At 46.4% G+C, this 26,645-nt stretch overlaps 1 protein-coding gene across 1 annotated transcript in view; it reads left to right on the top strand.

Moving 5' to 3' along the window:
• Positions 1-26,645, top strand: part of Prkca (protein kinase C alpha) — a 396,832-nt gene that overhangs the window by 269,417 nt on the left and 100,770 nt on the right. Inside the window, exons 4-5 of the mRNA XM_087909850.1 lie at positions 5,772-5,883; positions 9,541-9,669. Coding sequence (XP_087765976.1) covers positions 5,772-5,883; positions 9,541-9,669 — 241 coding nt within the window. The remainder of the gene's footprint in view (positions 1-5,771; positions 5,884-9,540; positions 9,670-26,645) is intronic.

Consider the following 26,645-nt stretch of genomic DNA (forward strand, 5'->3'; position numbering starts at 1 on the left):
ATCTTCATAGGGATGTTGAGAAGGCTTTCCAGGGAAAACTGACTGAGTTACTATATTTTAGAACTAAGAAATAAGATACGGGCTAACAGATGTTTTCAATAGGACTTGCATTTTTTTTTCTCCCATTGGTTGTTTTTTTTTTTTTTGGAAAGAAATCCAGATTTAGATTTGTGAGTGAGATTTCATGTGTGCCAATGAGAAGCAGTGTACTCGAAGCCTCCGTTTTGATGCAGTCACCCATACAGCAGATGTTGCAAGCATGTGCCTGGTCTATTATAACGTAATATCAGGCCTGTAATGCGGTCAGCAGATTTTATACTCCCTTTAAGCAGAGGCTGCCTCAAGAAGTTAAAAGGAACATTTACACGTGTTTCACTAGAGGGAAAGGATGCTAACCTAGTCACAGAGGGGTTTACTCTTTAACAGATCATTCTTTGTGTACTGTGGCTAAGCTTACCACACCTTACCCATGGGATGGCTTTCTCTAGAACAACAGTTTGTGACCTGTGGGTCAAAACCCTCGAGGAGGGCATCGAATGACTCATTCACTAATATCCTGCATATTAGATATTTACATTACAATTCATAACAGTAGCAAAACTTCAGTTATGAGGTAGCAACAAAAGTAAATTTATGGTTGGGGTCGCTACACCATAAGGAACTGAGTTAAAGGGTCACAACATTAGGAAGGTTCAGAACCTCTTCTCCAGAACCCTCCTCTGTTCATTTTTGCCTTCTCACCTTGCCTCCCAGAGAGCTCAGAGATAAAGTTCATACTTAAAACTTAATATTCCGTCTTGGTTATGTCACAGTTACTAATTTAGCAGAGTCAGTTTGGGGTTCTCTTTCCTGTTTGAGATTGGTGTGTGTGTGTGTGTGTGTGTGTGTGTGTCCTCTGAAAGGAAACAGTGGTCTTTCTCACTACCCCTTATGTCAGCGACAACAGGTAGAATCCGGGTGGCTATGGCCAGTGGGAGCCATCACAATCAGTGGCATAGGTGAGATCCCTTGGGTGCTACTGGCAGGTGAAAGTGTCAGGGCTTAGGGATGTGACAGAGAGTCCCGAAGCTGCTCAGGACCCAAGGGCCTGCGACACTTGGGCGGAAGCACACTCAGGCTTCAGCTCGCTCTGTGACTGGTGCCTCTCCACCTGGAAGCCCAGCGATTTTCAATCTCCCTATGACCCATGCTGGCTGCACACTTGGCTGAGCCCTCAGTCAGCCAGAGACTCAAAATGACTTTGTTCCCAGAGAACTGGCCACGGAGGTGGAGGCACAGTGTGTGTTTCCTTTACTTAGAAACTTTCCACTCCTACTTTTGGCTAGATCTTGGGAGTCACCCTCCCCAACCCCTTCATGTGCGTTCCAGGGATTGCGAATCTCATGGACAGGTGGCGGACGTTCCTCGGCTGTTGATCTACCGAAGCTCATGATATTTGCTCAGCAAACAGGCCTGTCTTCCCTACAGTATACAGTATATTTAATTCATACATTGTACAATGAGAGTCCTTTTGTTATCATCATGCACAGGAAATCTAGAGACCCCAGGACGCCTGCAGTGGGCCGGTGGCAGGGCGGCAGCGGCGTCCCCGCTCTGCTAACGGCCCTGTAGTTATGTAAGATGTTCTCACTGGGGGAAGCTGGGTGAAAAGCATACGGGAACAGGCTGTACTAGTTTTGCAAATTCTTGTGAGTCTTAAATGATTTCAAAATAAAAAGGGTTTTGTTGGTGTTTTCTTTTTCTAAATATCAAGACAGTATTGAGGAGACCATCCAGTACAGTTGTTCCCAACTTTAATTTTAGCAGCCGCCTCGCCTCCCTCCTTTGCTCGCTTCCTTCTCCATCCTCAGTGGCACGGGGCACCTCCTGACAAGATCAGGGCTCCGTCAAACCTCATTTAGAACCCTAGTCCCCATAGTCCAGGATCCAGATGAGGAAACTGAGACTCAGGGAAGGCAAAGGTATTGTCTGCCAGTGGCTGTGGTAGAAATCCAGGCATCCGGGAGAGTTTCTACTCTGGCAGCGTTCTGTGAGCGTAGTGAGTCCCATTGAAGTAACAAGGTATTTTCTGCTGTCAGACTGGTGAGATTCGTCACACTGGGTGAGTTTCCATGCTCCTGCCTCCCTCTTCTTCTGTCATCCTGACCTTTAAGTTGGGACCGTGCTTGCGGTAATCTGGACCACCAAACAGTTTCGAAGGAACTTCCTAGGGGAACTAGTCACAGAGTTCAGGAAGCAGGACTAAGAAGCATGCCCTGCTCGCCTCCGTCCTGACCTCCTATGAAGGCTGGAATCACTCCGCTCTCCATTCATCGACCGTTCATCCACTGCAGCCCACGCCACTGAAGTATTTTAGAGAAACCTTGGACTACATGAAGTTTACTTCTATGGCTAATACACTGACAGCCTCTTATGTTTGTCCAGCTCCTATCAGGTTGCAGACCCTTTGCTTATGATCTTACACTGATGGAGTTAACAGGAGCACATATAGCCATTATAATTCATAGGCAGGATTCAGGGTCCCACACGTACTTTGGGTGTGAAGGACTCTGGGACTTGGCTCTCCAGTCACATTCACAAGAAGTGGAAGTGACGGCTTCCCCTCTTTCTACACCTCCCAGCAGTTCGAACCTGGGGATACCATTGGGTGTTGGATGAGTAAGAGTTAGGTTTTTCTGAAAGTGAGACCCACTGTTCATGTGCCACGTCAACAAAACTCTGTGTGACAGTCAGCTCAGGACAACTACCCCAAGGGCTGACTGCCCTGTGCATCCTCCAGAGGGTTCGGAGTGAGCCGCCACTCCTGATTTACTGTCAGTTGTTGATGCCGCGTTTCTGCAGGGGACCTGGCTGCTTTCTTCTTTGCCCTCCACATTGTAGGACACAACCTTCACTGTCAACACGGGTCCAGCTAATTGGTGCTGATGCTGGCCTGATCCTGCAGCATTCTGCCCCACGCTTCAGACATCAGAGAGACTGATCGGCTGCTCTAATGTCAGAGACTGTCTTCACTCCAACTTCAGAGTCATTACTAGCTAGGGAAAATACTCCCACAAGGACACGAGGTATTTTATAGCCTGAGAGGGGCCTTTAGAAGGCCAGATAGCAGGTTGCTTCATAAGTATGACTAATCATGAGCCAGTGACTTGGTAGATAAGGTACTTGCTTCTATGCTTGACTACTGGAGTTTGATCCCTGAAAATCACAGGGTGGAAGGAGAGAACCAACTCCCAGAAGTTGTCCTCTGACCTTCACACAAGGTGACATACACAGGCATGCACGCATGTGCACACACACACACACACATGCACACATGCATGCACACACACTAATTGATTATTTAATTAATTTTATGATAAAATAGTATTTGGTCATTAACACATGCATTCAGCTGCTGCTGTCAGGCCCTACTGCCTACAAATCTGTGATCAAAGTCTTCTAAACCTGAGATAATCTGCCAGGGCCTGTTAAAGCTCAGAGGAGACCAGAGCAAGCAGCCATGGACCTATAATCTCACTACTCAGCAAGCTAACAAAAGGGTCTTGTGTTTGAGGCCAGCCTGTGCTGCATAGTGAAGTTCTGTATTCAAAAACAATGGGAGGGGAGGAGACGAAGGGTAGACCATAATGGGAGCCCCTGCCCGGGGTTTCTGATTACGGTAGTAACTAGGCTCTGTATCTGTGATTGCTGTAGCTGATACTCTGCCATGTGAGACCCATTGCCCTAAAGCTAGAGTGTGCAAACGTTTCTTATGAACGTTAGGTAGTAAACACATTTTTGCTCTGTGGCCTCTTCCCTCTCTGCCACAAGTATTCATCTCTGCCACGGTAGCACAGAAACCATGTCACTGAGGAGCATGACTGCATTACAAGAATATTTTGTTTATAAAACAAGTGGTGTATCTGTACCTCTCCCTGAAAACAAAAGGAGGGACCGCTCTAGAAGTTCAGAAGATGACAAGAACCAGCTCCTCATTCTGGGTAGATGTCTGGAAGCTTGCATAGTAGGAATCGGGGTCAGATCCCAGCTCCAACATCTATGATGTTGCTCTGGGGAGGGGGGTCATCACCATCTCTTTAAAGTGAAGGTAACATTATAATGATGGACAAGGAGACTTTACCACATGTAGTGGACACATCTGTGAGTGTTTGTCTGCATGATTAAAACATTCCAGAATTTTCTAATCTGTGCCTCTAAAAAGTAATCATAACTGTTCATTTGGGATATGTTTAGCTTGGGTTCTGGGTTCCAAAGCCAAGCAAAAGACGACTCTTATTAAGCCAAATTCACCTTTAGAATCTGTTAGACCTATGGTGCCCAGGTGCCTTCGAAAGTCAAAAGCTTAGCATGTCTTGCTTGGTGGCTCTTTGCATGTGGGCAGCACTTGCCTCCAGGAGAGCCCAGGCTTACTGTATCTTCCTGGTAGTCCTGTCTCCTATTCCTCCCATACTTTGCCTCTTTGGGCTCTCACAGTGTTTTATGAGGGTGGGGCCTTGTATTGCATATTGAGTATGGCATCGGTTTGCAGTTCAAACAGCACTCAAAGATCTTTTTGCTCAGTCCTCTCCTTGAAGGAACTGGGGACTGAGTTGGTGCTATGAATCTTTAATTCCAACACTGCAGAGTTGAAAAGTACTGAGAAAGGAGGATTGAAAGTTCAAGACCAACCTGGGTTACATTGTGGGGGAGGGGAGGAGGAGGAAGAGAAGAAGAAGAGGAAGAAGAAGAAGAAGAAGAAGAAGAAGAAGAAGAAGAAGAAGAAGAAGAAGAAGAAGAAGAAGAAGAAGAAGAAGAAGAAGAAGAAGCTAGAACCATCAGCTAGAACTTTCTTCTCTGTCCCGTGCACACTCACCCTGCGTTGGACAACCTGCTACTAGGTTGCTCTCCTAAGCAATTCCCAAAGTTTGGCTTGTTTTGTCCTTTTTATAGCCACATAAGTTAGGTAAAACTGACTTCCCAGTGCAGATGAGGCAGGAAGAACAAGCTATTTGTCCAAAGTCATGCTTCTGAGGAGTATGAGAATCCAGGCCCCTGGCTCACTGTGGCATGCTGTATATAATTCCAGTTTATCTGTCTGTGAGCCAAAGAACAGGAACCTACATGAGCAACTTTCTGGTTGCACCCTCGCACTCTGTTTAGTCTGCTAGAGAGAGCAATGGGCCTGCAGTATGCTTGGGGAAGGGCTACCCCAATGAGTTCTGGTTTTCTTCTAACCACTGACATTTCCCCCAGACAAATGCATACAGTCAAGAGGTCCTGTCCATCTCAGGGTGTGTCTGATTCCATAGCCCGTCAGGATTCTGGTAGACAAGAGATTTCCGTAAGGATCCAGATCTCAGGCCACTCAGCTCAATCTCACAAGAACAGCAGGCACTTTTCCTCTTCCGTGCCACAGCTCTGCTAGGTGTTGGGGGGACAGGGCCAGGAATGGTTTGAGGCTCTGAGCATGCCTCCTTCCAGACCTTGATGATGGTAAGCTTCAAGTGACAGCTTTCATGGAAACGTTGTCATTGACTATGTACAAATTATACACTTCAAAATGGGGGAACATGAGTAAATTAAAATGTGATATGTCAGAAGACCACACATACACACACACACACACACACACACACACACACACACACACCCTACGTAACTTCTCCGACCCTAGGGAACAATACACAGTCTGGAACTAGCCAAACTGTGCAATGAAAATAAGGCATGAGCTTGGCTTAACCAAAACCACAGCCCTTTCGTACCTAAAATGGATGCTGTTGTTCTCCCCGCAGGACCCCAGGAGCAAGCACAAGTTCAAGATCCACACTTACGGAAGCCCTACCTTCTGCGACCACTGTGGCTCCCTGCTATATGGACTTATCCACCAAGGGATGAAATGCGACAGTAAGTTCTCCCTCCCAGTAGGTGGCCAGGATCTGCAGCTCCTGCGTGGGTCTGCTCAGTGCCAAGGCTTCAGAAACCCCTCAACCGCGGCTCACCGACGGAGAGAAGTGGTTCAGATAAAGGCCAGGCTCAAAAAGTGATGACTTGCTCTCTTCTCCGGGTTCTGGATCATGAAAACTACTTCCTTGTCTAATTATGAGCTTTCCCCCCACAAAGTTATCTGGTTTATAAATGAAGTTAGTGGGTACTGTCACTTTTTCAGTATGTATGTGTGTGTGTGTCTGTCTGTGTCTGTGCTTCTGGGTGGTAGAAATCTTCAATCCCTGTAAAATGCAGGCTCGTCAAACCCCACAGAAAACTCCCCACCTCCAGATTCCACATTTGGTTGGCTTCAAAATAAGCTAAGCAACTATAGTCATTATCTTCCTGTGTCTCTAATTAGTGGGTGGACTGTGGAAAAATCCAGCAGGCTTCTCCTTAAAACTCGAGCTAAAGTGAAGATGAGAAGCAGGGTGGCTTCCTGAGCTCACTCAGCCCAGCCCGTGGACAAACTGGGGGATTCTACAGCCGTCTAGTTATGACATGGAGGACGGGAGGCCGTTTCCCTTCTCCTCCTCCTCAGTCCTGTGTCCATCCTTATCCAATACAAAAGGCAAGACAAATAACCTCAGAAACTTTCTGTGTTGCTAATTCTCGAGCGACAAATTTACCTGTGCTAGATGCTGAAATAAAAATGTCTACTTCCAGGGCATGAAAAGGCAGCTACGAAGCTCATGGTAATAAGTGTTAGCAAAACACCAGCAGGTTCTCATATACTCCTAAAGACTAGATCGACCACAAAGCTTTGCATCCTGCATGGAGTAAGCACTGTGTTTTGCATAAGCTGGGATGTGTGAACATTAGAGCCGTGGAGAGTGTCTCTCCGTGCCCAGGGTTTGCTCGGGTTACCCAGCTGTGCAGACTAATGGCCCCATCATCCGGGCCCGCAGCTTCTGTACTTCAAGAAACCCTAAGATTCCAAACGCATCATTTTCATCATCTTCAGTGTTTCTAAAAACGGTAATCCTAAGTACATTTGTAAGTATATTTTTAGCTAGAACAGGGCTAGGGAGATGGTCCAGTGGGTGAGGATGCTTGCAATCAAGCCCTGACAGCCTGGCGCCAGTCTCTGGAATCCACATGATTGAAGGAAAGAACAGGTTCCTACAGATTGTCCTCTGACCTGCACACACACACACACACACACACACACACACACACACACTAGCACGATTAATAGATGTTAAGAAACAGGGAGCAAAAATGGACACTCTCATATGTTATATACATACCAACCTTGACAAAGTTAGTAAGGCTGAGACGTTTGTATTGCCAGCCCCACTGAAGAGGTATAACTTGTCATCAGATTTCTGCCCTCCGCCCCATCATATACATTCCACGGCGAAGTTTGCTGGCTGAGGAGGTGTCTTCTTCCATACTGTTCCCTCTGGTGTATTCTCTTCTGGATAGTATGTCAGTTTTACATGAGGCGGAAGCAGATGAATTGCCTGAGATGGTCTCTGCTGCTGTAACAAAATGTGTGAAACGGGTGCTTTATGAGGAGTAGAGGTCCATTCAGTCTCAGAACTCTGGGAGCTGAGATATCCAAGGACAAGGCGCCAGCATGGAAAGCTAGACTAAGATGCTACCTGAGACCTCACTTTTGTTTATAAAGTCATAACGCCACCACGGGACCCCTCACAATCACACTCATGACCTCATACAGGATTACTTACCTCTCAAAGGCCCCACCTACAATTGCTATTATTATGAATTTGGGGACTGAAATTCCCAGCACACAAATTTTGGGGAAAGCATTTCTATCATGGCAGACATTAAGTAGCCTCCCAAACCACCTGTTCTAGGGTTTTGTGTCTTGGGTTACCCTTGAATGTCTTTGTAATAACTGTATAAATCTGAATTTAGTAAAAACATTTTTGACAATAGCCTCAGGGTTTTACATATTAGGATTCAGCTTTAGATTTTGTTTGAAAAACATGGACTCCATCATTAAACTGACCCAAGCCATAATTTTTGTTGTTTTGTTTGTTGTTGTTGTTGTTGTTGTTTTTAGTTCTTTTTTTCTTGGACTTTGGGGTATCCAGGGTCCCTCTGGGAAGGAGGAGAATGAACTAATGGCATCAGGAGGCCAACCTACCTTAGCAGAGATGTAGCCATTCCTACGCACACCCCTGTTTGTTGTCTGACTGTAGTCTGTGCACAGTTCCACTTGGTGGGAGAACATCTAGCCGCCACGTGTCAGCCAGCCATTTAATCTGTAGGGTGAGAAATGGGATCAGAGGGTGCAAAGGAGCTTCCCGAGGCAGAGAAGCCGGTTCGGGTGGAGCCAAAACCAGAGCACAGCCCCAGAGTCTGTTCACCCCGCACACCTTCCTGGTTCCCCATATTCTTCCCGAGGCCCTACATTTCATTTATCACCCTTAGATTTCATCTTGTACCCAGCAACCAGAAGATGGCTAGGGCTTAGTTAGCCCAAGGAACGCAACTAACACAGCCTCCCAAGGGTCTTCTTGGCTGAGCGAGGGAGCTTCGTGGGCAGAAGCTGAAGGGACTCTGCCTCCGTGAAGACGCTGCTTGTTCTTCTCCTGCTGTGTCGCTATCCAGTTTTCAGTATTTAATTGCGGCCAATATTTATGGCTTCTTTTAAAAAACGAGGGAGAGGGAGAGAGAGAGGGAGAGGGAGAGAGAGAGAGAGATTGCCATGTTGGGGTTACTCACGGAGAAGGAAAGGGGTAGTCAGGCCCTGCCTTGAAGATTGCAGGTTAATCCTGTTAGCATCCCAGGGAGAGTGGGTGAGGTTTCCAGGAAGCCCGAGGTACCAGGAGGGCGGGGCTGGCACACCTACACAGCCCCGCGTTTGTAGTCAACCCTGGGGTTCCTTCTCAGGGTTTCTTTGGTTCACAGAAATAAGACTGATCTTTTTATATCCTCCTCCTGTCTCGCCTACATAATGTCAGCGTAAGGAATGGCTTATGCCAGGCATGTATTTGTTTTACTTGGATTAATATTTAAATATTTGAAGACAGGTTTAAAATATCAAACATAAGTTCTTTTTTTTAAAAAAAAAAAAGCAATATACCTACAGCTTCTCAAAAATACCAAGTTACTTGAGGAAAAGAAGTGTTCTGGGAATTCCCTATGCTCAGCCCACAGATCACCACTTTCTTGGTGGCCATCTCAGAAATGCAGAAGGAATTCTCTGACAAAAAAAAAATGTAAAAAGTATCCTCTGTTACAAATTTGCTTGTTGTATACCTGTGTATACATAAACTATTAAGTAGTTAGTCTGGTCTCTATACACAATACCTGTGTAGATTTTGTTAACTAATTTGAAACGGTCACAGAAGAACAACTTGGGTTCTTTTGCTGTGGTAAAGACTGAATAAATCTGAGATGGATATTTTAGGGGTGTCGTCACTCACAAGAGGAAGCCTGTGCAGGAAGGGACATCTGCTAACTGTTTTTATCACCAGAAACATTATAGCACGGCATCACCTTAGGGGCGAATCATTCCCACTTCTGCTCAGACATCAAAACATGGAGGCAGTGATGAGAGCCCAGGTGGCCGGCCTGACCCTTTGCGCTCTTGATCCACAGCCTGCGACATGAATGTTCACAAGCAGTGCGTGATCAACGTCCCCAGCCTCTGCGGAATGGATCACACAGAGAAGAGGGGGCGGATTTATCTGAAGGCCGAGGTCACCGATGAAAAGCTCCATGTCACGGGTAAGGCATCATCCAGGAGAATCATTGCTGGGCAAAGGTCAAGGTGATGGCAAAACAGGTGAATCTAAGCTCTCGGGGCATTTACCACTGATTAATAATACATCCTATGAGAATGCTCTGCACACAAAGATTTCCAAATACTCAAATGTTGTGCGAAGGCTAAGCCAACCTGCAGACCTGGGTATTCTGATGGCATGGTCACCATTTTCTTCCTGCCATGCCGGGGACAGGACAACCAGCCGGTCAAACTCCTATTGGTAAGACCAGAACTAGGCCAGGGAAGACAGGTGGAGGATCTAGGCACTCGGTGGCCTTGGGTTGTTATGACCTGAAAAATCCCTTTCAGAAATAGTGCAGCCTCTCAGTGTCGTACACGTGCTTCCTCTGTGTCAGATATGACGTCAGAAACATCCTGTGTGATATTTCCTCCTCTCTACACTTGATTCTTAGCCTCAGTTTCCAGACAAGGAGCAGGGGTTGGAGAGCTTGCGGCATACAGAACTAGTAAGTGGGAAACCAGAAAAGAGCCATTTGCCTCTAAACCCCCCAGCCTCTAATTGTCACGCCATACGCATCCTCAGCCAATAGCCCAGCCATGGTGTGGAGTTCTTATCCCTGGACTGTAACACTCCTTCCTGTATCTGTGTGAACCCTGCTACAGTCTGAATTTCCCTCTGGTTTTTCCAGACTCACTTTTGGTGCACACTCAACAAAGCTATCCCGGTATCTTGGTGACCTAGGACCTATCTGTGTGTTCAACATGTCCCAGCCTCTCTATGCTATCCTGGGGACTGGATCCAGGGCCTTGTGTTTGCTAGTCAAGTAATTTCCCACTGAGCTAAAGCCCAGCCCTCCATGTCAGCTTATGATTTAACTCTCAGAGGACAGTCTGTGCACTTGCTCTTGGGACTCCCTGGTGGAATGACCGTAACCTTGGTCATTTCCCCTCATTTTATCAGAAAGGGCTTATATTTCTATTTGTATTTATGGTTTTTAAGCTTCTATAAGTGTTGGAAAGACTGGCTTTCATGGTTTACCTATGCACATCAGAATATGTGATAAACAGAAGACTCAGGAAATATCTGTTTAAGAAAAGAAGAAAGTGGAAAAATTCAGAGAAAGCTTTACTTTGGGAAAGTCTCCAGAGTTTGGAGAGGATTTTGTTTGTTTGTTTGGTTGGTTGGTTGGTTGGTTGGTTGGTTGGTTATTTGGTTGTTTTTAGCTGTTTTTTTTTTCTTTCTTTGAAAAATAAGCACATTTTCTTCCAAGAACTGTCCTCTCAAGTCAGAATGCAAAGAAGTTAAAAAATTTTGAGGTGTTATTCTGGATATCCTCATGGAGGGTATTTTTAAGACAAAAGCTTCCACCTGTTCTTCCCTACTATGAAGTCAATACTGTCACCAAAGTTGTCACTCTACCTATGGGAGAAGTGGGGCCAAGAGTTGTGAGTTTCTGTGTTAGCTGCCATCTACTGCAAGAAAAATTTCCTCTGATGAGGTTGACTAATGCACTGATCTATAAGTATAGCAATATGTCATTAGGAATTATTTTATTGCTATGTACGTTTAGCAGAATAATAGTAGAAAGTTTTCTCCTTATTTCCTCAAATCTATATGGCCTCAGATTCTTAGTCTCATTGACAGTGTTAGGTACAGGTTCCATTTCACAGAATGGGCTTTAAATCCAATAGAAACTAAAAAGTAGTTGGTTGTTCCCATAACTGTGGTGCCACTGTTGCACGCGTGGGTGTATCTTCTCTCCAGACAGGTTATTGTAGTTTGCAATGTTCACCGCTTGGGTGAGACTGGTAACCTGCACAGTACCTTCCAGCACTATGCACACTACCTAGTAGGGGTGAAAGTTCCAGCTGAGTACCAACTAGATTTCTCATGTTCTTTGTCTTAGCTGTCTTCCACATTAGAGTCTTACCACCAAATTCTGGAGGGTAACCAAGAACATTGAAATAGCTTTTAGTGTTTAGGCAGGGTTATGAGACCAGTGACTCAAAAAGAGATGCTGTAGGTTTTATTTGATAACATATGGCTTGGAGTTGGCGTTTTATGCCCCCATCATAGAGAAACTCCATTAAACTCCTTTTATATATATTTGTATTTTAAGAAGTTTCTACAGTAATAGGTTCCCATGCAACTTTTTCAAAAGGCCAGCTACTTTCTAAGTATTTTCTGTGTCTAAGTTAAACCTATGAGGAAGTTTGTTTTGTGATCCTTGCTTTAGAGATGGAGAAATTGAGGCACAAGGAAATTTAGTCGCTTGCTTCTGAAAATGGAAACTGTAAATTCTTTAATAGTACTTTTATAGAACCGATAAGAATGGGAATCTATTTCTAAGATAGTTACTGGATATAGCTCAGTGGGAGATCACTTGCTGAAAATTCATGACTCCATAAAACCAAAACAAAGTAAATTAAGATTCAGTTATTTATGTAAAGGAAATACAACCCTAAATTCAGAAAGTAAAGCTCAAGTAAATAGCTAATTAGTAATAATATCTTGAAAATCATGTTATTATTTTGGCAGCTCTGGGGAGCAAACCTAGAACCTTGCACATGTGAGGCAAACATCCCATGATCTTGCAAGTGGGGGGGGGGGGCGAGTTGTGACAAGATTTCACTATGTAGCCCAGGCTGGCCTCCATCTATCTTCCTGCCTCTGCCTCCTAAGTGTGAGTATACAGGTGTATGCCACCACTTCCAGTTAGAGTTATTAGACAGACTCAAAGAGAAGACATCCAACTCACTTTTTTTTTTTTTTGGCATTCCAAAGTATCATGGAGAATGCCAAGCTAAGCAGTCCTTCTAGGGACAGGTGCTCTGCCCTACCATTTCCCTCCCCCTCCCCACTCCTTGGTGCATGGTTCAGGCAACGGTTTGTCCTGAGGAAACCTGTTGACAACAGCAAACAGCAGCTACCACTTCTATGGTGCCCAGGGTGTACCTAGTCTTTCTTTGCACCGTGCATAATATGCCCCTTGTCTTGTTGGCTTCTCAGGCACTCTCATCAGGGAGGTAACCATTCTTACCCTCATCTTCAAGATGAGCCAGGGTGTGGGGAGGAGAGATGGAAATTGCCCTAAGCCACAGAGAAGAAGGTAATGGAATTGGCCAGACCCCAGCTCTTCCTTTCCACACCCAGACTCTGAGACCCCCTGAGTTTCTCTTATTGAATAGAGTTCCCTTTGGGACAAACAATAAACCCACAAATATTTTGCAAATTTGCATTCGGCAAGGCACTCCAAGACGCTCTTGAAAATTCTAATGTGGAACTTAAAACCTGGGGAGGAAAGGAGACCACGTGGAAGGATTAAAGAGCAAACCAAATCCAAGTGTCATTAACTGCCAAATTATGTGGTCCCAAAATAGCACACTATGGGCAAGTGCTCAGGGTGCGGAGGGGACTGGGAAAGAAAAGACCCTTTGAAGGAGACCGCTGTGAGTGTTCAAAAGGTAGAGGGAAGAGCGCTCGCAGGGAGGGGTTAAATAGAATGTGGGAATTAGCGTGGCTTTAATGAGAACGCACATATGAGCAATAAAGCACACTGAGCAGAGCTTAGGGTCCAAATGCAAGCGATTTCTTAGAAAATGCATTTCAACCGAACCCCTGAGCAGCTGTGTTAATTGCTAGATTAGCTGAGTCCCCATTTCACCTATGTGGATTTGCTCAGGTTGAAAATAATTTCCAAAATAACTTAGGAGCTCCCAGTGGGAGCTCCGCTTTGGGATGAAATCACCCTTTTGAAATCAGAGGTAAGTTTGACTTCTAAATTGGTGCAGCGTTTCTGGGAATGACATCCTCTTCCTTGGTATATTTTTATATTGTCACCTCTGGGCAGTGGTGCTGGTTGGTATCAGAACAGTTGCCCCTAGCCCATCCGTGGAGATTTAAAAAGGTTTCCTACATTCTTGTACTTTTTTTTTTATTTGTTATGGAATGATAAAAGAAATTCCTCGTGAGAAGTAATTTTCAGTTTAATGTTGTAAGTAAATGAGGGAGAAATACCACCTGCTTCCTGGCTGTTTCAGGAACAAGTCTCTCCCACAGATATGTTATTTGAGGAAGAGTGTAATTTTCTCATACACTTTGGTTTGTTAATGTAGCGTGGAGATTGACGTTCTAACCTGAGTTTTCATGGGGCGAGCAATGGGATACCCTTCTCCTGGCCTGTGGCCCCTTGCAACACATGGACCTCCCCTTTTGAACTTCCTTGTGGGTTTTAAGACGCTCACTATTCAGGGCCAGGGTCTCTCCTTCCTGGGTGCTGAGACTGACCGCCGTGTTGTGTGATTAAAACATCAATCTGTCCACATGCTCTTCCACCTCCTTGTAGTACATTTAATACAGAACCCAAGCCATGAGGCTTAGCTCCCTGCGATAACTCCAGTTCTCTTAGCATCTACTTGTGGCTTTTCCTGGAGAATTGTAAACCATGTCTGTCCACCCCAGACAGGGCACCAATGACAGACCAAAAGAACCATTCTAACCAAGTCCATCTTGGTAGACCAATGAGTTTATTGGGCTTACTTACAAGAGTGTGGGTGACCCAAAGAGCTACACCACAGAGATGTCTCACCCCAGTGTAATTGAAAGCATTCTAAGACTGCAAAGATTCAATATCTACTTCAGTTAACTTTCCCTCCCATAGCAAGACCAGAAACCAGGTGCATTTGGCCAGTGCAAGTTTTTGAAGTCCCAGATATGATCACATAGTCAATTCGCAGAGGGGAGTATAAGAGAGAAGGCGTGGCTGTAATCTCAGGTGAGGGCCCTGTGACCCTACGCCCACTCTCTCTATAAAGTAGTAGTAATAGGTCTGCTCCCATGAGAATTCCTTGCAGATAATCACAACTGCTCTGATACAAGATGGTAATATCCATTTCATGCCCAGAGAACAGCATTCCACAGTAGCATCTCCAACAGGGCACTCAGATGGTTACGATGGGGAGCAGGTGATGTTTATGGGGGAGTTCAACATTCAAAGGAATGACAGGTCACACTAGGTCCCTTGAGGAGCAGTGGGGGCTTGCAGGAATCAAGAAAGTGATCAAGAAAGCTGAAGGTATGTTGTGTGCACGAACATTTATTTATTCACCCCACGTAGGGGGCCAATGATAGACCAAAGGATTGATACCACTCAGGTCCAGCTTGATGAACCAATGAGTTTTACTGAGGTTCACTTATAGGAATATGAGTGAGGGGTTACCTATGGGGACAGAAATGACTCAAAGGCAGCTACATCATCAAAGCTGTAAGCCTGTAACTCACTGTATAATACAACCTGAGGGTTAGCATTAGACTTAGCTTCACAAGTTAGAGTGTCTTTCTAAGTAGTTTGGTTGGTCTGAGACTCTTTCAGGGAGTTTGCCTAGTCTGAGAGTGTCCTTGCTGTTTATATATGCTTGCAGAGGGACAGGCTAGTGAGTATGGTCAATTTCAGGGACTTCCTTACACCTTTGGATTGTTTGCTTTCAGAGCTTAGTGAGCTCTTTTTTAGGATGCAAAGTCTCACTTCCCCTTTGAGCATCCTATATCCTAATGATCTGCCCTCCAAGATAAAGGTTTTTAATCTCCTGGGAAATTGAAACACAATAAGGTGGCAGATTCATATAGGGAGTAACAGAAGAGCCATGAGGACAGAAAAGATGGCTCTCTAGGCAGAGTACAGAGCGTGTCCAAGAAGCGCCATGTCATAGAGGATTTCAAAAGAGAAGTAGAGAGTGGGGTCAGGGGATGATATTTCTCTCCATTGTCAAAGGATTAGGGATCTGACCATCACAGTCCTTAGGAGCCATGTCGTGGAGGCTTTCGGTTCAATTCTTCTTTACACAGGGAGCCCTTGGTTGCAGGCAGTTATGTGTTGAACAGACAGAACACACGTCTTCTCGTCCAGTGTTCACAATAACCCTGGACTTGCTGTCTGTGCCGGTGACGGAGCACAGGGATAGCTTGTAGCTTACTGGGAGGCTAGACACAAGTTCCTTCACTGAGGGCAGACGGTTGTAGACTAGCCAATGGGATGCCGTCAGGGAAAAGCTGAATGGCTGCTTTGTTTAAGGACAAAGCTGTTAGCTAGGGGTCATCTCTGTTAAACAGAGTCTTGCCTGTGGGGTTTGGAGCCAGATTGGGAGCACAGGAGGTGACAGCTGAGGAATCAGGTCCTTTGGGTCGGCATAGAGTAGGAATGCCAGCCAGGAGTCACTTACCCTCAGATGCATCCTGACTATCCCACCCATTGCTAGCAATGCTGTGTTCAGTTTCCTGGTTGAGGTGGCATCAGTAGACCCCTCCACTCCAATATATCTCTCATGTTTGTGCTCAGTACTAGACATTTAAGTATTTGGAGTTCAGCAGTCATTCAACAAGGAAAGTATCTACTAAAGAGCCTTGATCCGTGGTTACACACTCATGGCTGGAAACTGATCATGTTCTAATTCTATAATTCCTCATTTCCATCACTTGGTAGTCTTCTAAATGAACAGCTTCCATTTCCTTCTCCCTACAATATGCTGGGGATGTTGACTTGGGCTCACAAGTCGATTTTTCACTGTCTTTTTTTATGCTCAAATTGTCCCAAGTTGCGACAGTGGGAGCCTCTTCCAGCTGGCTCCAATGTCTTTTTGATGTAATCCCCTAAGTATTTCTATTTCTCTTGGGTACTTCCTTTCTTTTTAGAATACAAAAACTCACCTAGTACCTCAGTCATTTCTTCAAGGAAGTTTGTTTTGTTGTTGTTGCTGCTGCTGTTGTATTATGTTTGCTTGTTTTAAAGTAAAAAATAGTACTTCAAATCCAAGATCTGGGAGCTGAGGGTGTTCGGTACTCCTGGGGCATACTCTTTTCAGTATGAAGGTGAGGGCTGTTTTAATGACTCCACCCTACCGCTTCCAACCCTGGGCCTGCTGCTGCCTTCCCACAGCTTGTGTTCCCACTTCCTGTACCGTCAGTAGGACCCTGGCTCACAAGGTGTCCATGCGTTTGCTGTTTCCCTGTCTTCTGAACGTACAGCAGAACTTCAGTTATACCAAAACCCCTATGAGGAGCAAACCTATATTTGATTGCAGTGTTTTTGAGGTCCCACTACAGGATGCACAGCCAGAATATTGTTGTTTGGTAAATGTTTTGCTGCGGGAGTTTCAGTAGCAATTAGATATGTGTTACCCTACTCAAGTGAGCAAATTCAAGGTCAGTGCTGTCAACTGGATGACCCGTATAGCAGACATCTATTTCTTGTAGTTTTGGAACAAGTCCAAGATGAAAGCACTAGAGTCTGGTGTCTAGTCAGGCCCCTCGTCCTGGTTTACAGGTAGCCATCTTCTGTATCTTCTGTATCATGCACAGGTAGTATCTGTGCATGAAAAAGCAGGCATGCTTTCTCCTTCTTTATAAGGGCACTAGCCCCACCACAAGTGCTCCACCTCATCTCCTCACTACTTTCCAAAGGTCTGACTCTCAAACGCCATCACATTGAGATTGGGGTTTCAATACATGAATCCAGTTGTACTCACAGCACTCAGCTTCTCTACAAACGGCCTGAACTGGAAAGATGTTCTTCCTGGTAGGATGCCCTAGGAAATGCACAGTGTCCTCGTCAATGTTCTGACCAGGACCTTATCATTTCAGTCAGGGGAAACGAGTGTGAATGAATTCAGATACTGAGAGATTCTGCAGGATAACTCACCTGGGTTTCCAAAGTCTGCCAATTTCATGAAAAACAAAGACAGTCAAGGGGACTGTTCTTGATTGAAAGAAGCTAATGGGACATGGCCACCAAATGCAATGTGTACTGCTTCACTGGATCTTGGATCCGAAGCAAAATTCCAAACAGCTCTAGAGGGCCTTGAGGACCATTGGGGAACGTGTGATAATGTTTTTGTATCAGTGTAAAGTTCCTGAGTGGCAACAGCGATGTGTAGTTATGAAGGGGGTTGTGAAATAGCTTGGGGATCATTTTTCTGACATGTGTAGTATCCGAATGGGTCAATAAAAACAACAAAACAACAACAACAACATACACACACATGTGCGTGAAGGGGCTGAAGAGACAGCTCAGTTAAATAATTGCTGGGCAAGCATGGGGACCTGAGTTTGATCCTCAGCACCTGTATAAAAAGCCTAGCATAGTAGCCCATACTTGTACCCAAGTGTCAGTGAGGCAGAGACAGGAGGATCTCTGGGACTCTACAGGTCAGCTAGTCTGACCTAACCAGTGAGTTCCAAACCAAAGGTGGTGGGTGAGATTCCTGAGGATGACACCTAAGGTTGTCCTGGATTCTGGCTTACACACTCACACACGCACACACACACACACACACACACAGCATTTAAAAACAGAAGCACGAGCACTGTGCAGATGAAAGCACATGGAATAGAATGGTATTAATGATAATTAGAGAATATAAATGAAGGGTGTGTAGGTATTCATTGTACTGTTCTTGCAGCTTCACTGTTAGAAATTGGTTCAAATTTTTCAAACCAAGCACAAATTTCCAAAAGGCCGGGCTGCATTAGGTATGTCTGGAGCCTTGTTCTAGCCAACTGGGTATTCAGTGTCCTCTGTAGGGAGCACTGCTGGCTGGAAGGAAGCCCCGAGGTTCGCAGCATCTGATCTCCTAGGCAGTGCAGCTTCCCTGTCTGGTTCTTGTGCTCCTTTGAGCTTATGCACTTGCCCACAGCCCGCAGTGCCCTTCCTTCCAGTGGAAAGCAAGCAAAAGAAGTCTGGTCAGAGGCCCTGAAGCCCCATTTGTGATCTGTTCTTACATGACCCTTTGCTTCAGTTAATGTAGCAAGTCACTGAGCATTCCTCAGAGCCAGCTGGGGCAGCTGCATGGGACTTGTCACCATGTGCCCTTGCAGACCACAGCATCCTGTCTCCTTCCATGGACAGAAATGCCCAGTGTTTGGAAGCCACCTGGGACTGTGTGCATTATGCCTATTTTCCAAATAGCCTGAGTAGAAAAGGAAGAAGGCAAGCTTATCCAGTAAAAGAGTCCAGTTTGGGCTCATGGATGGTGTGTAATGAGTAGAGAGGGCTCAGGACTGAAAGAACCACATCTAGAAGCCTCCCTCCATCAACACCCAGGGCTTGGAGGGTACCTTCTCCTTGGGTTTCAGTCTTGGACCCTGGGAGTCCTTTGAGTCTACCAAGGTCCCCAGATCAGTGCTGATCTGTGTAATATTTTGTTTCAAGCAGTCTTCTCTCTTTATAGATGACATCAACAAGCTTTAGGACCCTTGCCTATATGAGGAATGGATTTTAGTCATTTGGGTCTAAAAGCTGCTGGAGGAAAGTCCTTTTGTAGCAGGGAGCAGCTGTGCTATTCTTGATCAAATGTACTTCCTCTCGAGCATGTGCACGTGTCTTCGAAATGCTGCCGGCCCATCAGCAGTCACTGTGTCTGCGTGCGGTGGGGGTTACGTTACCTTCCCATGTGACATTTACACAGTAGTAGGATTCTATTGTTTATAGACCAGAAAGTAAGAATGAGAAGAAGCCCACTGTCTGAAGGGTACCGCTCCCCTTCTCAGAAAGTAACGGTGACAATGATCAATGGTGCCCGTTTCCCAGTGGTCTCTCTATGGGCGGGCTCTTAGAAGCGAGGGTGCTGATGATTAGCCATCTAGTTAAGATACAAGTAGCAGATGCAGGGAAAGGGGCCAACTAAAGATGCTGCTAGTATTGAGGGTCCAGGCGGAGTGAGAAGAGAAACCAACATTGACTAAGCATCCACCATGCAAGCCCTGATTTGATGTAAGAAATAATAATAATAAATAAAAATTGTAATCCCCATTACCATCTTGTAACTAAGGAAACTGAAACTTGAGAGCTCTAAGTCCAGCCCAGATCACTGTTACAGCATGGAGGACAGTCCACTTCGGGTGTCCCAGCATGTCCTCCCCATACTCTAACGTGGATAACCCGGAAAGATCACGTGCTAACCACAGACGTTTCTTCAGCTTAGACACAGGGTGCTGTTGCTGAAGGTGCTTGTAGCTTCTCATGTCTCTCCTGGAGTTAGTAGCCGACACTGCCCCGCAGTGCCCTGAGCTTCCCGTAATTACAGATGTGCTCTTAGCACCATGATGGGTGTGCGTCTGCCACCATTCCCCACAGCCTCCACTTAACCAGGGTTTAGGTAATGACTTGTAATAAAAGTGACAGTGGGGAATCCGGCCGATGTTGTTCCTGAGCAACAGTGAAGAAGTAAAATGGACATGAAAAGGCGGAGGCAAACTCACCTTCAGGACATACTGACAGTGGGGGCTGGCACGGTGCCCACCTTCCCTTCGGCTACACTGGCCTCTTACTGCCCTGCTTCTTTCCCTCAGCGAGCCCTCCTGCCCTCACATTCTTAGGCTTTGAAGGAATCCTCTCTAGCCGTCACCTCCCTCAAGTTCACCACGCCTAACATGCACGTGCATTCTTCTGCAAAAGAGAACAGGAGCCCGCCTCTATAGGCTGAAACACACGCAGCAGCACTCGCGTACGAAAACGTCCTGTTGCATGTTGTCCGGTCAAATGCAGGTGCTTCCAGGTCACAGCGGGCATGATCAAAGTGAGTCTGCGTCCTCCATCTGCCTTGGCTGGGCATCTCAGTGCTTTAGCTCCGTGTAACCCCTTGAGGAGCCGGCACTTTGCTGCCCCCCACCCCCAGCTTTATCTCTCATTACTGCCTCTGACCCCTTCCATGGTGTTTCCTCCTCACCGTGGCTTGTCTAAAGTAGGTCGCTTTCTGTATGTGCCCTTCCTGTTATTTGCGATGAAATCCATGTCAGTGTCCCTCTACCAGATCATAAAAAGCCCTTTGAAGTTAGAGTGTCTCACTTCCTGTTACCAGCTGGATCCTCAAGTCAGTGCTTAATGTATTCTTATTGGGACTGATGGTGGGAGGGGCGGATACTAAAGGCACAGGATACAAAAATTCCGTCAGGCTGAAGCCATGTTCCTAATATCCTGGATCCAGAAGACTCTTCCCATTTTAGTTCTCCATCTGGGTTAAGTTAGAATGCCCTGTTTTAGCCTAGCTCGTGAAGCCGCATGACTTTTGGAATCCTTAAGAGACGTGTACACCAGCCCACGAAGGAGCCGCATCCCTGAAGGGGAGAGCTGTCATTGTTTACATGCTGATCCGGGTGCTGCGCCCTGACTTAACGGTGGTACAGCTAAATGTCAGCTGTGTACTAACTAGCGGTGTGCCCTCCTACGGGTTGTTATTCACGCTGGTTCTCTTTGCCGTGATTTGAACATAGCTTTCCATGCTGGGTGCTTAGTCACTGGGTGCCCGTGGGAGGCAGCAGGATTCCGGTGAGGGGCAAAGGGCTGCCAGTGTCACTCGCTTAATGCAGCCCTTGTCTTCTTCTGAAAGTACCCTGGTGCCACAGGCAAGTGACCTGGCTTCTGTCTTCCCCGTCTCAAATGCTCTCCAGCCCCCGGATTATTTGCAGGGGGCTCAGTCACCATCTCCTTTGACTCCAGTGACTCCTGCCACTTGGAAGTAGACTTTGAATGCGTCCCTGGGAGGTGAGAGGAGAATTCTATCTGGGGCCTCTTTCAAGATTGCCCCATTAGCATACAGAGTCACTGACACTGATGGAGAAGGCCATCCTTGTAAGGGATTTTAATTGCTTCTAATTATAGGATTATCATTTAAGTACAAGATTAATTGCCATGAAATTATTGCAGGGAACTTGGTCTTCTAGAAAGTCAACAACACACTGGCCAAGCAAGACCTCTCTTAGAAGCCTGCAGATACTGTCTTTCTAACAACTTCTCCTGAATCTCCTTTAACCCTTTGATAGAGGTGTGGCTGGAGGGGGTGGAGATAAGGAAGAAATAAACAACAGATGAATGGCCCCAAGAATACTCAGGGAGGTCAGTTAGATTGGACAATGGAATGTCCCAGAATAAATGCAGAGATTATCTTTGATCTGTTGATCTATGTCATCTTCAAGGGTGGTCCAACCAGAAGCTCGGGCAAGCGGATTCTATCTTAGGGTCCTCTCCAACACTAACTGCTTTGCCCCATTAAAACTGTTCTTTCCTGTGTTTTATAAAGGCCCCTCCAATTAACGTGTGTTCACGCTCTGTTTATTGGCACCAGACTGGTAAGGAAACATCAGGTTTTGTTCGTCTCAGCTCCTAGGCATTTCCACTTGGAAAGATACAGATTTCCAGAAGAAGAAAAAAATGCAAGCTAAGTTCTTTAGCTCCTGGGGTGGTTCTAAAATATCCTGGTTTAAATAGAGTGGGCTGTAGCCAGCTGCAGGAAGGTCTGCAGCACAGCACCCCCACAGGGCCTTTCTAAACTCCCGTTTTCCTTTGTAATCAATGCAAGGTTTGTGGTTAATTAAAGACAGTCAGGGTCCCCCTTTCAAATGCAGGCAGGCATTTCCCCCCCCCCCTAGAATAATGGAGAAAGAACAGAAGAAGGCAAACTTCTTATAAAAGTTTTCAAGGTGAGGGTGCTGGGTCTGGGGGTTTCCTGAGGGAAGTGGTATTTCACCAGCTCAGACCCACTGGAGGCAGGGGTCTATCCAACAGGCCCAGCAGGCAGGGACATAACAGGAGAGCCTGCATTTGTGGGACTCTTCCCGGTGGTGGGGCTTGTACAAGATGCTTGAAGTACAGGGTACAGGGTACGTGGGAGCGTGCTTCCCTGGTACATGTTGCTGCTGTCATTGCACAGATCATCTGAGTGATCAGTCGGGGGAGAACTGGTATGGGCAACCCGTTGCCCAAAGAGCAGTAGGGACAGTGCATGCATAGCAGTTGTAAAATAAATAAACAAACCAACAGTCCTGCCCAGGCTCATTGCTTCCTAATACCTATTCGGGATAACCCTAAAACCTGTTTCAAACCCCGCTCCAGCCCCCGAATCACAGGGGCCTTAAACTAAGGCAGGCGTCCAGGGGGCTATTCCCGAGTGATGGTGGGAGTGTCCTATTTTAGATAGGACTGTGGCTTTGACTTTGGGGTGAGATAAATCGGTTATGACTCCCAACACAGCACTCAGTGCTGTTGCGTAAATATCCAAGGTCATTCCTCTATCCATTTGTGTGTGTGTATGTGTGTGTGTGTGTGTGTGTGTGTGTGGCTATGCCTATGTGTGTGGTTGCCCATGTGGGCAGGTGTGCATGCAGCAAGAGCTAATGCCAGGTGTCATTCCTCAGGTGAGATTCACTGGCCTGGAGCTTGCCCAGCAGACTGAGCACTGGCCAGCAAGCCTCAGGGAGGGGTCCTTCTATCTCAGCCTCCCCAGCCGTGGGATTACAAACAAGGCATATATAATCCTGCTACATTCGACTTTTTGACATGGGACCTGGGCCTGGAACTCAGGTCTTCGTGCTTGGACAGGAAGCATTTCACAAACTGAGCTTTCTTCTCAGCCCCTTGTTACTCTATCAGCAGAGTTTCACTTAGCCCTGTGAAATCCTTTAGTCCAGCAGATTGATGTGTTCATGGACACTTTAACCCTTTGGATCCCGACCCATTCGTTGTATAGCTACAGTTACAGTGGGGCTCCAGCCACTAGGGAAATCTTGTCCTGGGTTTCATTTGCTTTCCCATGCTGACAGGGAAGATGTAGGAACACACTGACTGGCAAATTGCTTTCAAACTTGGAAGCATCCTGCAGAAGAAGAGCAGGCACAGAGTATGCTAAGAGTGTCACGTTCAAAGAGTTTGCCTGGCTGTGAGCCTTGGTCCCATCACACAACCTTCCTGTTTCCCTGTCCTCATCCATGAAGCTGTAGCAAGATGCAAGACAACAGAATTATATGAATCCTGAGGTTCCTGTTAGCGCTAGCATTTTGTTGCTATGAGAATTATCATCTTGGAAAGAAAGAACTAACCATCAGTGCCAGTGTCATCCGAAGGAGATGGCAAGCAAATTGGAGATGCCATGACCTCTACAGCCAGAGGGCAGGCAAGGCTTGTGGTCAGGTGGTTTTCAAATGAGTTCGAATAGCACACGCCTTGTGTGGGAATGCTGAGGGTCTGGAAGGGTATTGGGAGCCAGAGGCGGGCTTACTGACTTCCCTCATCACTGTGAGCAAATACCAGACAAAAAGCAACCTACAAGAGAAGATTTTGGGTGTTTTTTCTAAAAGTTCAGAAGAATATGTCCATCTTGGCAGGGGAAGGGCGGGGCAGCGAGAGTGGCTTGGCCCGTTTGGGGGCCCAGATGCAGAGAATTGGGAATGCGGGTGCACAGCTGACTTTCTGTATTTCCCCATGGCTCCTCCCTGGAAATGCTCAGACACACCCAGAGGTGAGCTTCATTAATGCACGAGGTGTCTCGTAATCCAAACAAGTTGATAATTGCTACTAAAAGGCTTCTGTATATCAGAGGCAGGGGGGAAGGCAGCTCACAGAGTGAAGACAGCCTGCAGAATGGGAGGAATCCTTGCTCACTGTGCATCTGACAAACCATTAATATCTAGAAGATAGAAAGAATGAAAGAACTAAACAATGCGATATCAAATGAGTCAATAAGCAGGCTAATGAGACAAGCAGACAGTTCTCAAAAGCTGGAAAACAAATGGCCAATAAGTAGGAAGTAAACATGTTCAATTTCCTCAACTACCGGAGAAATGCAAATGAAAACTGCATTGGAGAGTTCATCTGATCCCAGTCAGAATAGTAATATCAGGAAAATAAATAACAGATGCTGGTGAGGGCAGGGACACCAGGAAACCCTGCGGGTGGGAATGGAACCTAGTGTAGCCTCCTCTATGGAGAATCAGTAAGGAGACGCCTCCAAAAACTAAATACATCTTCCGCATGAGCTGTTTATATCACCCGTAGGCATTTACGCCAAGAGCTGTAGGTCAACTAACCCGTCATGGAGCTGTTTGCGGCCTGTGTTTACTACACTGCTCTCAACAGCGAAGTTATGACACCAATCTCAGGGTCCAGCAGTGGAGAACCTGAGAAAGTCCAGTGTGCATGCCAGGCGGAACGTCTTCCAGCCTTAAAGAATGGCATTATTTCATTTGTCAGGTAATGGATGCAACTGGAGGCAATTTTATTAAGCGAGTTAAGCTAGTTTCAGAAAGAAAGTATCGCCTGCTGTCTCTCATTTGCGGTTCCTGGATTTTTTTATAGAGAGATGAAATCATGAACACAAAAGACAACCTTCCTCGGGAGATTAATGGGGTGGGAGGGGTCAGTGTGAGTATGAAGGACACAGACACTGGGGCGAAGACTCCAAAACAAATTTAGAAAAAGAAAGCTGAAGTAGGCTATCACATCCCAACACACACAGAGGCACACATGCATGCATGCACACATGCACCCCACATGACAAGTCAGGCTTCTTCGACTGCAGAAAACACAGCCTGGATCATATCTCTTTGGCTCTTCCAGCGCCACCTCTGGTACTATGTTGGACACAGTCTGAATGCTCTTTCTGGACTCTTGACGTCTCTGTCCATGTTGACCATGGACACAGGGGAAAAAGAGAGACGACAGGACAGGAGAGGGAGCATTCTCCTGAACTGGAAAGGGGAAAAAAGCTAAGCAGATAAACCAATATGTAAAGCAGGACTTCTGGAAGACATACCCAGGCCGTCCGGGAAGGTTGTTTTGGAGCCAGGTTCTTACCACCTATGTGGGCCCCGTTTCCTTCATTCACCCCTGTTACACCCTTGACAGTATCTGACCTTGTCACCAAAGCTTCACACGACTCCTTTGTCTGTACTGAACAAGCAGACCTGCCCTGGCCTGGCTCCTTTCCAGAAACAGCCAAGGGGAAAGCAAAATTTGATTTGGCAACCTTGTCCAACTCAGCCACCCACTTGCTAATTACCCCTCTTATCTCGACGCTATGAAGCAGCACTCCCAGCTAAGCATAAATGTTGTAGGAGAGGTTCAGGTGATGATGTCCCTCCAGGAAGCAGAGGCCTTTGAATGGAGTCCCAGGCAGAATGTGGAGCAAGGAGGAGCTGACTGATTAGAGCCAGGAACTGGACAAAGCTCTCTGCAAGGTGTTTTGAGCTGTTGGCCTTCAATGACCCTCCCCCGGTAGCAGCTTTGTCTGTGGGCTGTGTGGCTTGCTTGGCAGCCGGTGCCTCTCACCCCCAGAACTTTTCTTTCACCGGGAATTCCAGCTGCGAGAATGAACGAGTCGGCAACCTGCTAACAATGCCTCTGAAGGCTTAGCCTCTGTCCTAAGGAAAGCCAGTCTACATGGCTTCTTTTCACCAGGAAAAGAAAAGCAGGGTCCATTTTTCTCCCTGAGTCACTGCCACAGGGTCCTCCCATGGTTAGGAAAACGGTGTGTCCCCTGCGTGGTTTGAAAACTGTGGGCATGGCGGGCAGAGGGTCAGGGCCGCTCTCCAGCCTCTCGACTCTGGAACACAGAGGTTGCCTGTGCCTACTTCTAAGTACATGGGGGTCTGTATTCTACACATGGTCCCTCACTTGCCGATTCCAGAACACTGGCTGTTTTCCTATTTGATTCTCCCCCTCATTTGACAGTTTGCCTCCGCAGTGATTATTTCAGCGCACAGTCGACCATACGCAGCCTGAGAATGAAGGTTTGGGGAAATCAACACCTTGGCCATTTCTGTGGGCTAAAAGCTTTGCACCCAAAGACTGGGAAAGTAGCTCAGTTGGTAAAGTGCCTGCCGTGCCAAGATGAGGGGGACCAGGGAGACAAGAGAAGCTGTAGGACTCACTGGCCAGCCAGTATAGCCAGTTGGTGAACTCTGGGGTCCAATGAGAGACTCTGTCTCAAAAAATAAGGTATAGTGATAGAAGTACCTGATGTTGACCTCTGACCCCTGCATAGGCATGAACATGCACGTGTGTACATAGGAACACACAAACACACGTTTCACCTCCAAATATCTCCACCTATCAGCATTTCCCCCTATTCTCAGTATCATATTTCATTAGAGTCTAAGGCCTTGGCGGGTAAGGCCTAGCAGGCAGGGAGATTGCAAAGGTAAGAGGAGTGTCCA

This window comes from Myodes glareolus, chromosome 9 (genome assembly GCF_982192425.1).
Source record: "Myodes glareolus chromosome 9, mMyoGla1.1, whole genome shotgun sequence".
NCBI lineage: Eukaryota > Metazoa > Chordata > Mammalia > Rodentia > Cricetidae > Myodes > Myodes glareolus.